General features: G+C 43.6%; 1 protein-coding gene across 2 annotated transcripts in view; it reads left to right on the top strand.

The window, feature by feature from the left end:
* Positions 1-16400, top strand: part of kremen1 (kringle containing transmembrane protein 1) — a 113502-nt gene that overhangs the window by 27196 nt on the left and 69906 nt on the right. For both annotated transcript variants that reach the window (XM_021606619.3, XM_021606620.3), the window contains exon 2: positions 8046-8208. In XM_021606619.3, the coding sequence (XP_021462294.1) occupies positions 8046-8208 (163 nt within the window). The remainder of the gene's footprint in view (positions 1-8045; positions 8209-16400) is intronic.

Raw genomic sequence — 16400 nt, 5'->3', positions numbered from 1 at the left:
CTCTCTCTCTCTCTCTCTCTCTCTCACACACACTCACACTCACTCCCCTCACCTCTCTCCCCCTAACCTCATCTCCACCTTGTTTACTCTGGTGTCAGAATTGGTTTAGAGTGAGTTCACCGGGAGCATGTGTTGAGTATGCGGAATGGTGTAGCAGGATGGACATATCCCCCTCTATATTTGTTTAACCTGCTAACCTTGTCTACTTAGTCCACTTAGAGGCCTGGGACATGGCAGATTAACTAGCTTGAGATACAGTAATGGAGCGAGGCAGGCAGGGGTGAAGTGTGTGTGTGTGTGTGTGTGTGTGTGTGTGTGTGTGTGTGTGTGTGTGTAATAGGAGGTGAGGATATGAATACCCTTTCAATCATGTTTGGAAAATACGCCTTCATTTTCATATTTGTCTTTGTCTCACTGAACCTGCAGATGGCTAGAGCAAAGTGACTCAAGAAGAAACAGGGATACTGACAGGGGGTGCTAAGGAGAAGTAGTTTAACGTGACACCCGTCCTCCCTTGTGTCACGTTGGCATTTCGTCCTCACACATGTCAGGTCCTTCCTTTCCACTTTTGTTTCAACGTCCTCCTTCAGGTCATAGTCAGTGTATAAGTCACATCTTTCACCTTTCACTTCCTCATCCCCCCATTCACCCAAAGTGTGCACTTGACTTCCACACTTTCTCGCATGGATTTGACAATGGTGGAAGTGCACACTTCCTGTAAAAGGGTGGAGAATCGGGACGCAGCATTTGCCCACGGGTCACCCAGACCAAGCTGTACCCTCAGTCCGTCTGTGCTGCTGTGTTCTGTCAAACATCATTCCAAACCCCTGTGGCGATTGTTTTAAAGGTAGATACTTTATCACCTTTAATCTATTCTCTGATAGATTCTCCGACATCAGTCAAAGACTTTAATTGAAGGCCAAATCGCAGCTTGAGACAACGTTTGTTTCTTTAAGCTTTTCTTTCGATCGGCATGTTGTATCCTGACAATAGAGAGAGAGAGAACTGAAGGCTACATTCGTCTCTTCCCATTACGGCGTGAGTAGAAGTAAATAATAAGGAGCACGTTAGACCAAGAAGCAGCCACATTTTATAGATGCTACTGATTCCATTTTGGCAAGGATTCCCTTGGACTTGGACTAGGTGAGGTGGTGGCCTGGGGTGGGTGTGTGTGTGTGTGTGTGTGTGTGTGTGTGTGTGTGTGTGTGTGTGTGTGTGTGTGTGTGTGTGTGTGTGTGTGTGTGTGTGTGTGTGAGGGGTATTCGGGGTAGTGTTGAAGCTATTTTAGGGCTAAATTGGGTTTCCATGGTTTTATTGCTCCCTTATTCAGGCCACTAACAAAACAGAAGGACAATGGCTCTAAAGGAAACGAGGCATTGTATTGGAGGAAGACATTGAGGTAGTGAATGGGCATCTCTCACTTACGTGGGAATAAGACTCTTTTCAATGATGTTGTAGCAAGTCTATCTTTTTCAGTCACGTTCACACTTTTGTTGACCCTTGCAAGGATGAGAGCATCTTGCCTGTTTAGTCACAGTTGTAACCTGTAAGTCTAGACTCCTGATATCCCATAGTGGAATACTGTATCTAAAACACCTCATGGGAAATAAGTTACTGTACTTGCATAAAACTTCACAGCCCTGCAGTATACCTGTAAAAATATGTTTTCCCCCTCTGCCATGCGGTGCCTTCCTCAAATCAAATTCTATTTGTCACGCGCTTCGTAAACAGGGAAGTGTGGACTGAAGGCCTCTGCATGCTTCCCAGCCTAAACAGTTTGGGATGGTTTGTGCATATGTTATGACAACATTTTGTAACGTTTTTGTTAGTTTTGGTCCCCAGCAATGACTCCATGCCTGGGGTCCTAACGCAACTCCAGTCATGTTTGTGCTTGCGAGATTGAGTCTGACGAGTAGAGAAGCGTTGTCTTCTCCTTTCCCTAGCAGTTGAAATTCAATAACAGGAAAACAACCTAGCTTGTGAACAAAACAATGGAAATAGTATTTTGTTTCAAGTAAATTAGACCAACTTGTATGTCTGTGCGCTGTGCTTATAAAAAAAATAATCTTTCAGCTCTTCACATGTGCACAGCCCCCCAGCCAGGCATTGTTGCAGCGCAAGGTGGAATAGGCTATGTAGGTTTCATAGTTCTTTGACCCAATTTACCAGCTATGGAAAATACTTTGAAGAACAGCTAATGTAGAATTTATTTGACTAGAAATGTGATCATACTTGACTATTTTTATTCACAAATGCGAGTGAAATGCTCGCATTGTGGAGCCCTGACCATCTGCCAACCTGGCTGGTGAAATAGATATCTTACCCACCAATGCCAAAATCTACTTGCATTTGCAGGCGGGCGGGTGTTTTTAACCAGAGACTAATCGTTTTCATTCAAATTTTTTCACTTGAGAAATACTGCACCAAACATTTTACATTCTGACTAGGCCGGGCATACGCTTGCGTCCGCCTTCGCACGCATGCTGATTTTGTCCATCCACACCAGACGCGATCAGGACATGCAGGTTGAAATATCAAAAATAACTCTGAACCAACTATAGTTAGCGAACGCACTTTTGTACATCACACTGTAGCGTACAATTGCCCTTATTTTAGCGCCCCAAAAACGTAATACTTCCAGGTCAACTGTAATATGAATACCATTGTCAAGCACAATTTATCCCCTTTCCGGCCAAATCAATGACGAGACCTTCATGCTGCACATCTCTGCATGATTGAAGAAGGCAATGAGCTCCATCGGGTCTTTTTAAAAATGGCGGGTGGGGAAGCGTGTGATAGGGAAAGGGGGAGATGAGCAGTGTGGGGAAACCCAATCTGTCCAACTTATCACCTCTAAAACATAAATAAAACACTATGAAGAGTTTATGTCGAATTTGAATCAGGTTTTTAGGGCGCGCTAAAGTTATCTTCAGAAGTAAATAACGGCTTTTGAGAGTCATGATGGCTTGCGGTGATGACGCAAAAAATGAATGCATTCAGTTGTCAAATTGACTAGGTATCCCCCCCCCCTGACCCTGTCCCTTTCTTAGTTTTAATCTGCGAGAGAAGCGCTATACCTGGTAGAGAGAGGAAACGTGCTGGATGCGTGCTGGACGTTACGTCATGAAACGCCGCAATTTTACGTACAGTGTCAGAGGGGTTCGTTTTTTAAAACTTTTCTCCAGTACTATCGGTCCATTACCATGTCAATCAACGCTTGAATAGAAATGTAGTTCTCACACCAGATTTTGATGCCAACACAGTCGCTACAGTCCCATTAGTTTACATTGCAGCCTCGTTTGAATGCCGCGGTTGCGCAAATTTGTACGGAATGGGGTTAGTCAACAGTATATTCGTTTCGGGACAGGTTGAAACACACGAAACGTGGTTGGACATTTCGCTAGCTAAACGCGGGCTGTGGTCAGCATGTTAGTAAAATGTAAAATCGCGCAAATAAAATCTCCTTGGCAGAAACGTCACAATTACTGACAGATTTCTTGAATTATCTTACATTAATTCAGACTATTTTGAGGAAGTGTATACTGACTACGGTGTCTCCAAATGGACAAGCAGTACTATTGACTCGTTTTTTCTTGTTTCTCAAATGAAGGTATTTTAACGGAGTATGCAGGCACACATGTTCGTTTCGCCTAGCCGAGTTCGTCCCGTGGTGCCCCAATGCTTTATTAAGACACTTTATGTTGGTGTTTACTTTATTTTGTCAGTTACCTCATATATATCTGAGATATTTACTGTAGCCCTCATCCTCCACATACAACACCCGTTCTGCCAGTCACAATCTGTTAAAGGTCCCCAAAGCACACACATCCCTGGGTCGCTCCTCTTTTCAGTTCGCTGCAGCTAGCGACTGGAACGAGCTGCAACAATCACTCAAACTGGAAAGTTTTTTCTCAATTTCTTCAATCAAAGACTCAAATGTACATTCTTACTGACAGTTGTGGCTCTTTTGCGTGATGTATAGTTGTCTCTACCTTCTTGCCCTGTGCTGTTTGTTGTCTGTGCCCAATAATGTTTGGTTGCTTGGTTGTCATGTGTTGCTGCCTTGCTATGTTTGTTGTCTTAGTTCTCTCTTTATGTAGTGTTGTGTTGTCTCTCTTGTCGTGTTTAATTTTTTATTTTTTTTATCCCCGCAGGAGGCCTCTTGCCTTTTGGTAAGCCGTCTTTGTAAATAGGAATTTGTTCGTAACTGACTTGTCTAGTTAAATAAAGATGAAATAAATACAAATGTAAAAATACATATATATAGTCTGTCCTACAGTCAGTCCTCATGGTTGTCCCTCTGTTACTCCCTACTGGGTTGCAATAAAGATGGCAGAATGGATAGAAGGATGGAGGGATATAGAGAGGGATGGAGGAAGCTCCTGTCTTTAGAACCAGACCTATGTAATTATCTCGCGCTTTGTTTCATCCCTGCTCATAGCTAACACAACAACACAGTGCTGTATTAATAGCGTGACCTGGCAGCTCTCTACAGAGAAACATCCTTTGTTTGTCTGCTTGTTTGTTTTGTTTACCAATGAAATCACATGACCACAAGCAGGCAGGCACAGCTCTCTCTCCCTCTTTCTCTCTCTCCCTCTCTCTTTCTCTTTCTCTCCCCCTCTCTATATATCCCTCTCTCTCTCTCTCTCTCTCTCTCTCTCTCTCCATCACTCGCCAACGAGCACTATTTGAAGTCTTAGTATGGAAGTAATTAGCCCACAAATCCCGACAAATATAATAACAGGGCGATTAGCTCTCAGTGAATTATCCTCCTCTCTTTCCTTTTTTAAGACTTCTTGGGTTTGTGTGGTATCCTGCGAGCGCAAGACTTTGCTGGTTGGGGTTTGGGGCGAGTCCTCCATCCTCCTCTTCTCCTCCCTTTTCCCGGACTTTTCTATTTGAGGATCTTGCATGTATTTAAGAGTTTTTTTTCTACTCACCCCCCCTCCCCACTCGCTCTCTCTCTCTCTCTCTCTCTCTCTCTCTCTCTCATGCGGTCGTGGTCTCTGGTTCTGTTTCCCATCAGGCTGTGATGCAACCACAAGAAAGGCCCTTGTCATGTGACATGAGTGGAATGGTCACATGCTGACAGAGAGGGGGGGGGGGGGGCTGAGGTGGCGATAGTCACCAATCAGAGGGAAGAGGACAGCTGGAGTATGTCCCAAATAGCTTCCTATTCCCTTATATAGAGCACTATTTTTGATGGTTCCTGGTTAAAAGTAGTGCACTAAATAAGGAATAGTGTACCATTTTGGATGGAGACCTTGTAGTAAGTGGATGGATTGTGTCACAGCTTTTGGATCTCTCTTCCTATCCTCATCCTATAGCGGGAGGAACTTTCGTTTTGAAGGACATGTGCATGGTATCCCTCCCTCCCTTCCTCCGCAGACCTTTTAAACACTCCATTCATCTTTAAGATGGCCTCAATTATCTCTGAGTCCCTGCAGATACACTACTTCCCATTCCCACCGCAGGCAAATGGTGCCTTCAGACCACATCAAGCCCTTGGCCCGGCCGCTAGGAAAACACTGTCTTATTTACCGTCTCGTCCTGGAAGGGTTAGATAGCTTCGCCATAGCAGGGACATGACTGCCAACAGCAGGAGTAGTATCCAAAGTACTGAACACTGAAACAGTACACTTTCACAAAAGTTGAACAAATAGGAGACATTTCACAAAGTCACGTTGGGTTCCTCTTCTTTTCTCTTCTGATCTATTGCTTTGTAAAGCAGGCACAATAACATCAGTCGCTTCAATTTCAATCTAGTGTGTGTGTGTGTCTAGTTTGAAGGACCGACACGAGGCCTGTTTGTCATGCAAGGCTCTGCCTCAACGCTTCCTGCAAGGTACTGCTGTCTGTCTAAGATGACTGGAGTGGAGAGTATAGCACCCTTGACGTGATTGCTCTGGGATATGAGTGACTCATAAACGCACTGGAACTGGCCCTCAAACTCTCCACACTGCTCAGTGTGAATCCTGTGACACACACACACACACACACACACACACACACACACACACTCATCCATATTAAACCACCTCATCTGTCCTCTGAACGCCAGACTGATCGCTGATGCTATCTCTTTCTGTTTACATTCTCTCTATACTCCCCATACGAGTGTGACACGTCTCCTAACGCTATAAAGCCGGATTGCTACTTTTATGAATACATGTTCGTTCCCCTTCACTTTAGTCTCTAGGTATATTTATGATGCTTGGCTGATACTGAGCCACGCAGACCTAGACACTGGCAGAACTAATTCACTGAGGGAGTGAGGAGCTGTTTACGGTTTACAGACAATGGAGTGGCTTCATAATTACTGAAACCCTACACCCCTCAGCTCCTTACGAGCAGTGAAGCCTGTCAGTCTGTCATACCGCTGATGGATCGTGGATAGGGCTGACCGAACAATTGTGCCTGCCCTAAATGTCTTTAATTTAAACCCACTTTTACATGACACTGAAAGCAACTAGAGGCCTCTCCTGGTTTGACATGGAGGCAGCTCGTTTTTCTGCAAGAACATAGTGTTTCACGAGGGAAACTATTGTATGTGATTATTAGTGTAGAATACGTTGTTGGAGTTTCTTTGTATGTGTTTCCTGTTACTTTTGGCACGAGACATAGAAGGAATGACTTCAGACAAGTTGTGTTTCAGATATCAAACCTCCATAACCTCCATACAGACAACACTGGATGACTGAAGTCGTTTTGATTTAGTTTCTGCTGTATTTTGCTCGGTGTTCTTCCATAGATCAGCCTTATGGAGGACTGGGTAAGGGTCTCTTGAGGAGAACACGGGAATCAGGGGAGACCAATACCAAGTGGTAGGACTAATTGACTCCTTCGTCTGTGAACTAACACATCTAGGGCTGAGTTGCGTGGGTGACTTTGGGAAAAGTCCTTCCAAGGCTCTGTGATGCTGCTGTCTCTTCCCAAACAGGCCGGTAACAAGCTGTACAGGGCTGCTTCAAGAGGGTCTATAGACAACGCTGTTGGGATAGACTGATCTGAATGATGTTCTAGCCTAGATGCTGTGGAACAGGAAATGAGCTTTAAACTTTAGACTCCAAAGGGGAAGCAGAAAGAGACCGACATCATAGCGTCATCTCTCAGGGCAAATGGCTGTCACTGCGAGCAGGGTGGACAGTAGAAGTGACAGAGCTTCGCTCTATACTTCACTGTACTGCACCTCAAGTAGATGAGAGTTTAAGATGCATTTTCAGACAGTGCCTGTGTCTGTGCTGGCCAGACCAGAGACCCTCTTCCCTCCCTCTGAGCCCCAGGGAAACACTGCGCAATGAGGGCTCATCAGACTCCCTTCACCACTGGCTGTGATAATTTGGTTACTCTTTCTTTTGTTGTCTGAGAAAAAAAGTGTTTATTTTCTCCATTTTGTGTTTTGCTTGAGCGTTAGAATGGAGATGAAGTTGTTTAACCATGCTTTAGTTTGTTCTCTCTGTCCCCCTCTCTCGCTCTCTCTCTCACTTGCTCTCGCGCTCTCTCTCTCGCTCTCGTCTCCATATGGTTGTCGTCCAATTTGACAGAAAATTCAAACCATGCCTGTTTTGTTTTTTACTGTATACATCGTAGTGGGTTTCTCAAGACCCTTCACATTTGGAGGGCATTAATTGGAACAATATTGTGTGATTGATCTCACACTAGCTATCTAACACATTTGGCCATCTTTAGAATCTAAAATTGGGTAAAGAACACAACTATTCCAAGACTTACAGTTATTTCGATTGTATCCTATTTGTGTAAAACACGAATAATTCAAGCCTACTCTTTTGGCCCAATATTAACAACAGACTAGGTCACTACATTGATGTGAAAACATGACTGAAAAAAACTCAGCCAAGCTTTGGATTTTATCAGAATAGATCTTTCTCTCGAAATGCCAAACACAGTGAACACTTGTTAAATCTTTCTCTCCCCTCTCTCCCTTCTCTCTCTTCCTCTCTCCTTCCCTCATTCCCCCCTCCTTCCCTAATCCCCCCCCCCTCCTTCCCTCCCCCTCTCCCTCTCTCTCTTTTTCTCTCCAGAATGTTACACAGCCAATGGAGGGGACTACAGGGGCTGCCAAAACCAGACAAGCCTCCTTGGGGGCAAGCCATGCCTCTTCTGGAATGAGACCTTCCAGCACCCCTACAACACCCTCAAGTACCCCAATGGAGAGGGGGGTCTTGGCAGCCACAACTACTGCAGGTGAGACCCCCTCTGGAGCCTGAGATGGAGGAGTTGGGTTAGCATTTAGCCTCACTATAATATCTATAACATTTTCAGACAAGATAGAACTGCCAAAGTGTTGCGGAGTTGCAATCTACTGCAGAGATAGCCTGCAGAGTTCTGTCACACTATCCAGGTCTGTGCCCAAACAATTCGAGGTTCTACTTCTAAAAATTCTCCTTTCCAGAAACAAGTCTCTCACCGTTACCACTTGTTATAGACCACCATCAGCCCCCAGCTGTGAGCTGGACACCATATGTCTATCTTCAGAGCTTGTTCTGTTAGTTGACCTAAACTGGGATATGCTTAACACCCCGGCCATCCTACAATCTAAGCTAGATGCCCTCAATCTCACACAAATGATCAATGAACCTACCAGGTACAACCCCAAATCCGTAAACACGGGCAACCTCATAGGATATCATCCTGACCAACCTGCCCTCTAAATATACCTCTGCTGTCTTCAACCAGGATCTCAGCGATCACTGCCTCATTGCCTGCGTCCATAATGGGTCTGCGGTCAAACAACCACCCCTCATCACTGTAAACCGCTCTCTAAAACACTTCAGCGAGCAGGCCTTTCTAATTGACTTGGTATCCTGGAAGGATATTGACCTCATTCTGTCAGTCAGTGCTTTCCTCACCATCTTAAATAAGCATGCCCCCATTCAAAAAACTTAGAACCAGGAACATATATTGCCCTTGGTTCACTCCAGACCTGACTGCCCTTGACCAGCACAAAAACATCCTGTGGCGTATCGCATTAGCATCAAATAGCCCCCGCGATATGCACATTTCAGGGAAGTTAGGAACCAATATACACAGGCAGTTTTTCAAACAGAAATTTGCATCCTGTAGTGCTAACTGGGAAAAGTTCTGGGACACTGAAAAATCCATGGAGAATAAGAGCACCTCCTCCCAGCTGCCCACTGCACTGAGGCTAGGAAACACTGTCACCACTGATAAATCCACGATAATTGAGAATTTCAATAACCATTTTTCTACGGCTGACCATGCTTTCCACCTGGCTACCCCTACCCCGGTCAACAGCTCTGCACCCCCCACAGCAACTCGCCCAAGCCTCCCCCATTTCTCCTTCATCCAAATCCAGATAGCTGGTGTTCTGAAAGAGTTGTAAATTCTGGACCCCTACAAATCAGCTGGGCTAGACAATCTGGACCCTCTCTTTCTAAAATGATCCGCCGCCATTATTGCAACCCCTATTACTAGCCTGTTCAACCTCTCTTTCGTATCGTCTGAGATCCCCAAAGATTGGAAAGCTGCCGTGGTCATTCCCCTCTTCAAAGGGGGAGACACTCTAGACCCAAACTGTTATAAACCTATATCTATCCTACCCTGCCTTTCTAAGGTCTTTCGAAAGCCAAGTTAACAAACAGATCACTGACCATTTCGAATCCCACCGTACCTTCTCCGCAATGCAATCTGGTTTCCGAGCTGGTCATGGGTGCACCTCAGCCACGCTCAAGGACCTAAACGATATCATAACTGCCACCGATAAAAGACAATACTGCGCAGCCGTATTCATCGACCTGGCCAAGGCTTTCGACTCTTTCAATCACCACATTCTTATCGGCAGACAACTGCCTTGGTTTCTCAAATCACTTCCTTGCCTGGTTCACCAACTACTTCTCAGACAGAGTTCAGTGTGTCAAATCGGAGGGCCTGTTGTCCGGACCACTGGCAGTCTCTATGGGGGTGCCACAGGGTTCAATTCTCAGGCCGACTCTTTTCTCTGTATTCGTCAATGATGTCGCTCTTGCTGCTGGTGATGCTCTGATCCACCTCTACGCAAACGACACCATTCTGTATACCTCTGGCCCTTCTTTGGACACTATGTTAACTAACCTTCAGACGAGCTTCAATGCCATACAACTCTCCTTCCAAGGCCTCCAACTGCTCTTATATGCAATTAAAACTAAATGCATGCTCTTCAACCGATAGCTGCCCACACCTGCCCGCCCATCCAGCATCACTACTCTGTACGGTTCTGACTTAGAATATGTGGACTACTACAAATACCTAGGTGTCTGGTTAGACTGTAAACTCTCCTTCCAGACTCACATTAAGCATCTCCAATCCAAAATTAAATCTAGAATCGGTTTCCTATTTTGCAATAAAACATCCTTCACTCATGCTGCCAAACATACCTCGTAAAACTGACTATCCTACCAATCCTTGACTTCGGCGATGTCATTTACAAAATAGCCTCCAACACTCTACTTAGCAAATTGGATGCAGTCTATCCGTTTTGTCAGGAAAGCCCCATAAACTACCCACCTCTGTGACCTGTATGCTCTCATTGGCTGGCCCTCGCTTCATATCCGTCTCAAAACCCACTGGCTCTAGGTAATCTGTAAGTCTTTGCTAGGTAAAACCCCACCTTATCTCAGCTCACTGGTCACCATAGCAGCACCCACCCACTTTAAGCACTAGCTGTCAGAGCAGTTCACAGATTATTGCACCTGTACATAGCCCATCTGTAAATAGCCCATCCAACTACCTCATCCCCATATTGTTATAATTTTGTTTTGCTCCTTTGCAGCCCAGTATCACTACTTGCACATTCATCTTCTGCACATCTATCTCTCCAGTGTTAATTGCTAAATTGTAATTACTTGGCCACTACGGCCTATTTATTGCCTTACCTCCCTAATTTTACCTCATTTGCACACACTTTTTTCTATTGTGTTATTGACTGTACGTTTGTTTATTCCATGTGTAACTCTGTGTTGTTGTTTGGTTGTTTGTGTCGCACTGCTTTGCTTTATCTTGGCCAGGTCGCAGTTGTAAATGAGAACTTGTTCTCAACTGGCCTACCTGGTTAAATAAAGGTGAAATAAAAAAACTTTTAAAAACTATTAGTATGCTTGAAGCTAGCTGGTGAAGTTAGCTTAGCCTGTTAGCATTTAGCCTAACTATTAGTATGCTTGAAGCCTGCTGGGGGAGTTAGCTTACCCTGTTAGCATTTAGCTTCACTATTAGTATGCTGGAAGCTGGCGCTGGTGGAGTTAGCTTTGTCTGTTAGCATTTAGCCTTACTATTAGTATCTCTGAACATTGTTTCGACACTTTACAACAGCAACCCCATTCTGTCTTTCCTTGTTATATTTCTTCCCTACTCTATTCAATCTGCCGTGGTTTTATTTACATGAGAAAGTGTACTCACACAACACATCAATAAAATCATACAGCAAGGAGATTTTAAATTCCTGTTATTGTCTGAAAATACACGTAGTGATGTCACTTCTGGTGCATGCAGCATGGTGTATGATGTGATTGACTTAGGCAGACTGTTCTTAAAATGCAACCAAGTCTTTAGAAGTAGAGCACATAGAGACATGCTTCTGAGAAGTCAGGGGAGAGATTCCCTCTCAGATGGTTTGACACAGAATCCCCTAAGTGTGTGTGTTTGTGTGTGTGTGCGTGCATGTGTACATTTGTGTGTGTATGAGCGGGTGTGTTAGTGTGTGTGCTTGGGGGTGTGGGGTTGTTTCCCCCCTTGCCCCTCTCAGACATTCGCGTGTGAATATTTAATGGTGGCGGTCTTTTTATCCTTGTCATCACGGGAAGCCAACCACGCTTGAAGAGTTTGTACAAGCAAAGTCCTCCTCACCCCACTGATCCAGGGAATGCCAGGGGACACCACCGCGTCTGGGCTGTCTGGAAAACACAATTCCCGCCATCGCTGTCAGTCTCATATAAAACACTAACATGGCTACAGCACTCACACAGCCATACTTACTTATGTACCACACTCATAGGCCTATGATTGCTATCAGCTACACTCAAATACAACACAACTCTGTGATATGTGGTTGTCCCACCTAGCTATCTTAAGATGAATGCACTAATTGTAAGTCGCTCTGGATAAGAGCATCTGTTAAATGACTAATATTAACTCACACAGCCCTACTTACTTACATACAACACTCACAATCATAGGCCCATAACCTCCCATACATATGCCCATAGCCTAGTAGACATTGCTGTCAGCTGCATTCACAGACAACACTCACATAGGTCCAGTGGTGTAAAGTACCTAATAACCTTTTGCTGCAGTGGGCTAAATCAGGGTCACACACAGTGATTCTTGGTAGTCTTAAACAAATATACTTTGAAACAAAAGCATACACCTAACACACATTGTTACGGGCTTAATAAAAGTAGACACCTGTACCATGTCAGATTTTGAGTTTGCATCACAATATTACAGTTTATATACTACACAGAAGACTGAAATATAGCAAACCTTGTTTGACATAGAAACACCGGATTTTCTGCTTTTTTAACACAATGTTTATTATTTATGAATTTATGAAAAATATTAATAGCATTCCACCCATGAGGCCACTAGTTATTAGACTTCAGGAAAGGTCTATGTAAAAGTATTTTAAAGCACTACTTAAGTCGTGTTATTGGGTATGTCTTCACTATTTATATTTTTGACAACTTTTACTTTTACTCCACTATTTTCCTAAGAAAATGATGTACTTTTTACTCCATACATTTTCCCTGACACCCAAAAGTACTCGTTACATGTTGAATGCTCAGCAGGACAGAAAAATGAGTAATTTGAAATTATGTAAACTTTTACATTTTAGCGATTATGTTTACTTTTGATACTTAAGTACAGTGCCTTCGGAAAGTATTCAGATCCCTTTGTTTTTTCCACATTTTGTTTTGTTACAACCTTATTTTAAAAAGTATTACATATTTTTGGGGGACTCAGCAATCTACACACAATACCCCATAATGTAAAAGTGAAAACAGGTAAAAAATATAAAAACTGAAATACCTTATTTACATAAGTATTCAGACCCTTTGCTATTAGACTCCAAATTGAGCTCGGTGCATCCTGTTTCCATTGATCCTCCTTGACATGTATCTACAACTTGATTGGAGTCCACCTGTGGTAAATCCAATTGATTGGACATGATTTGGAAAGGCACACATCTGTCTATATAAGGTCCCACAGTTGACAGTGTACGTCAGGGAAGAACCCAAGCCATGAGTTCGAAGGAAGTGTCCGTAGAGTTACGAGAGAGGATTCTGTCGATGGACAGATCTGGTGAAGGGTGCCAAAACATTTCTGCAGCATTGAAGGTCCCCAAGAACACAGTGGCCTCCATCATTCTTAAATGGAAGAAGTTTGGAACCACTAAGACTCTTCCTAGAACTGGTCAACTGGCCAAACTGAGAAATTGGTGGAGAAGGGCTTTGGTCAGAGAGGTGACCAAGAACCTGATGGTCACTCTGAAAGATCTCTACAGTTCCTCTCTGGAGATTGGAGAACTTTCCAGAAAGACAACCATCTCTGAAGCACTCCACCAATCAGGCCTTTATGTTAGAGTGGCCAGATGGACGCCTCTCCTCAGTAAAAGGCACATGACAGCCGCTTGGAGTTTGCCAAAAGGTACCTAAAGAACTCAGACCATGCAAAACAAGATTCTGTGGTCTGATGAAACCAAGATTGAACTTTGTCACATCTGGAGGAAACCTGGCATCATCCCTATGGTGAAGCAAGGTGGTGGCGGCATCATGCTGTGGGCATGTTCTTCAGCCACTGGGATGTAACGGCTGTCGTGGGAAGAAGTTGAGGACCAAAGCGCAGCGTGGTAAGTGTTCATCTTATTTAGTGAAAAAACTGAACACTGAATAACAAACAACAAAGAAACAACCAAAACAGTTCTGTCTGGTGCAGACACACAAAGACTGAAAATAACCACCCACAAAACACAATAGAAAACAGGCTACCTAAATATGGTTCTCAATCAGGGACAGCGATTGACAGCTGCCTCTGATTGAGAACCATACCAGGCCAAAGACAGAAATAGAAAATCATAGAAAAACTAACATAGACAACCTACCCAACGCCCTGACCATACTAAAACAAAAGACAAAACAAAGTAACTAAGGTCAGAACGTGACATGGAAGACTAGTCAGGATCGAGGCAAAGATGAACGGAGTAAAGGACAGAACCTTGATGAAAACCTGCTCAAGAGCGCTCAGAACATCAGACTGGGGCGAAGGTTCACCTTCCAACAGGACAACGACCTTAAGCACACAGCCAAGACAACGCAGGAGTCACTTCGGGACAAGTCTCAATGTCTTTGTGTGGCCCAGCCAGAGCCCGGATTTGAACCCGATCGAATATTTCTGGAGAGACCTGAAAATAGCTGTGCAGCAACGCTCCCCATCCAACCTGACTGAGCTTGAGGGATCTACAGAGAAGAATGGGAGAAACTCCTCAAATACAGGTGTTCCAAGCTTGTAGCATCATACCCAAGAAGACTCAAGACTCTAATCGCTGCCAAAGGTGCTTCAACAAAGTACTGAGTAAATGGTCTGAATACGTAAATGTGTAAGTAAATATCAGTTTTTTATTCTTAATAAATTTGCAAACATTTCTAAAAACCTGTTTTTGCTTTGTCGTTATGGGGTATTGTGTGTGTGGATTTATTTATTTAATAAATTTTGGAATAAGGCTGTAACGCAACAAAATGTGGAAAAAGTCAAGGGATCTGAATACTTTCAGAATGCACTGTATATTTAAAACCAAATACTTAGACTTTTACTCAAATAATAGTATTTTACTTGGTGACTTTCACTTTTACTCTAAGGTATTGTTTACTCAAGTATGACAATTGGGTACTTTTTCCACCACTGCAAAAGCCTACAATCTAGTGGACTCATTGAACCCTGTAGCTAGCATTGAAGTATTTCCCCACTTAAAAGCCCTAAAAATATTTCCGAAGTCTAAGTCATTGATCTTGAGAGACTTCTAGTAAGTAGCTAAGTCCATAGATATAGGAAAAAATGTATTTCCCCACCACCACTTAAAAAACAATTTAAAACATTTCCTAAGTTAAGTCATTGCCATAAAGTCCTAAAGCAACAATGCTTTGAAGTGGCCGAGGACTGATTTGTTTTTGCTTTGCTTGGATTGGGATTCCTACTATTTATGAGCGGGATACATAGAGGTTGTGTCCCAAATAGCACCCTATTCCCTATATAGTGCATTACTTTTGACCAGGGCCATAGAGGCACAGCCAGAGAGGATAGTGGAAGTCTTTCACCCACAGCACATTAAGAATATATTACTCCTGACAAACAATGTGAAATAGGACATCTTAATTTTTTGGAGTCTAGCCCATTGTGTGATCCATGCACAATAAACATTTCATGATTCAGGCTATTGACAACTCACCACTTCGTAAATCTAGTTGGGTTGAAAGTAAAAGACACAGATCCATGATCTGCAAAGTTGTTCCTGGGTTAGCTTTAATTGGCACCTTATCTAACCCCTTCTCTCTCTTTCTGTCCCTCATCAGCATGAGTATTGGGACTGGATTGGCTACTTCACACTGAATAGATGAGCGATGGCATTTACGAGTGGCTCAGTCACACAGTCACGCCTCTTTTGTTATTGCCTTGCCTTATCCTGGCTGGCATTTCCCTGAACAAGGCTGAGTGAATTAGGGAGTGCAAGAGAGAATGTAAGGCTTCCGTTTTTCAGTCTCTCTCTTCCCTCTGTCCCTTTTTCTCTCTCTCTCTCTCTCTCTCTCTCTCTCTCTCTCTCTCTCTCTCTCGCTCTCTCTCTCTCTCTCTCTCTCTCTCTCTCTCTCTCTCTCTCTCTCTCTCTCTCTCTCTCTCTCTCTCTCTCTCTCTCTCTCTCTCTCTCTCGCTCTCTCTCTCTCTCTCTCTCTCTCTCTCTCTGTCTCTCTCTCTCTCTCTCTCTCTCTCTCTCTCTCTCTCTCTCTCTCTCTCTCTCTCTCTCTCTCTCTCTCTCTCTCTCTCTCTCTCTCTCTCTCTCTCTCTCTCTCTCTCTCTCTCTCTCTCTCTCTCTCTCTGTCTCTCTCTCTCTCTCTCTCTCTCTCTCTCTCTCTCTCTCTCTCTGTCTCTCTCATTTCAATTTAAATTCAGTTTCAATTCAATTTCAGTTCAAAGAGGCTGTATTGCCATCAGAAACACGTTTATATTGCCAAAGCAAGTGAAATAAACAATCGGAAATTATCAGTAACCTTACACATTCTCTCTCTCGCTCTCAATTCAATTCAATGGGCTTTATTGACATGGGAAACATATAGTAAGGTTACATTGCCAAAAAAGTTAAATAAACAATTTAAAAATGAACAGTAAACATTACACAC

This window comes from Oncorhynchus mykiss, chromosome 6 (assembly GCF_057628025.1).
Source record: "Oncorhynchus mykiss isolate SJ-2025 chromosome 6, ASM5762802v1, whole genome shotgun sequence".
In the NCBI taxonomy this organism is placed as follows: Eukaryota; Metazoa; Chordata; class Actinopteri; order Salmoniformes; family Salmonidae; genus Oncorhynchus; species Oncorhynchus mykiss.
Note: the sequence above shows the minus strand (reverse complement) of the source record. Positions and strands in the feature narration are given on the sequence as shown.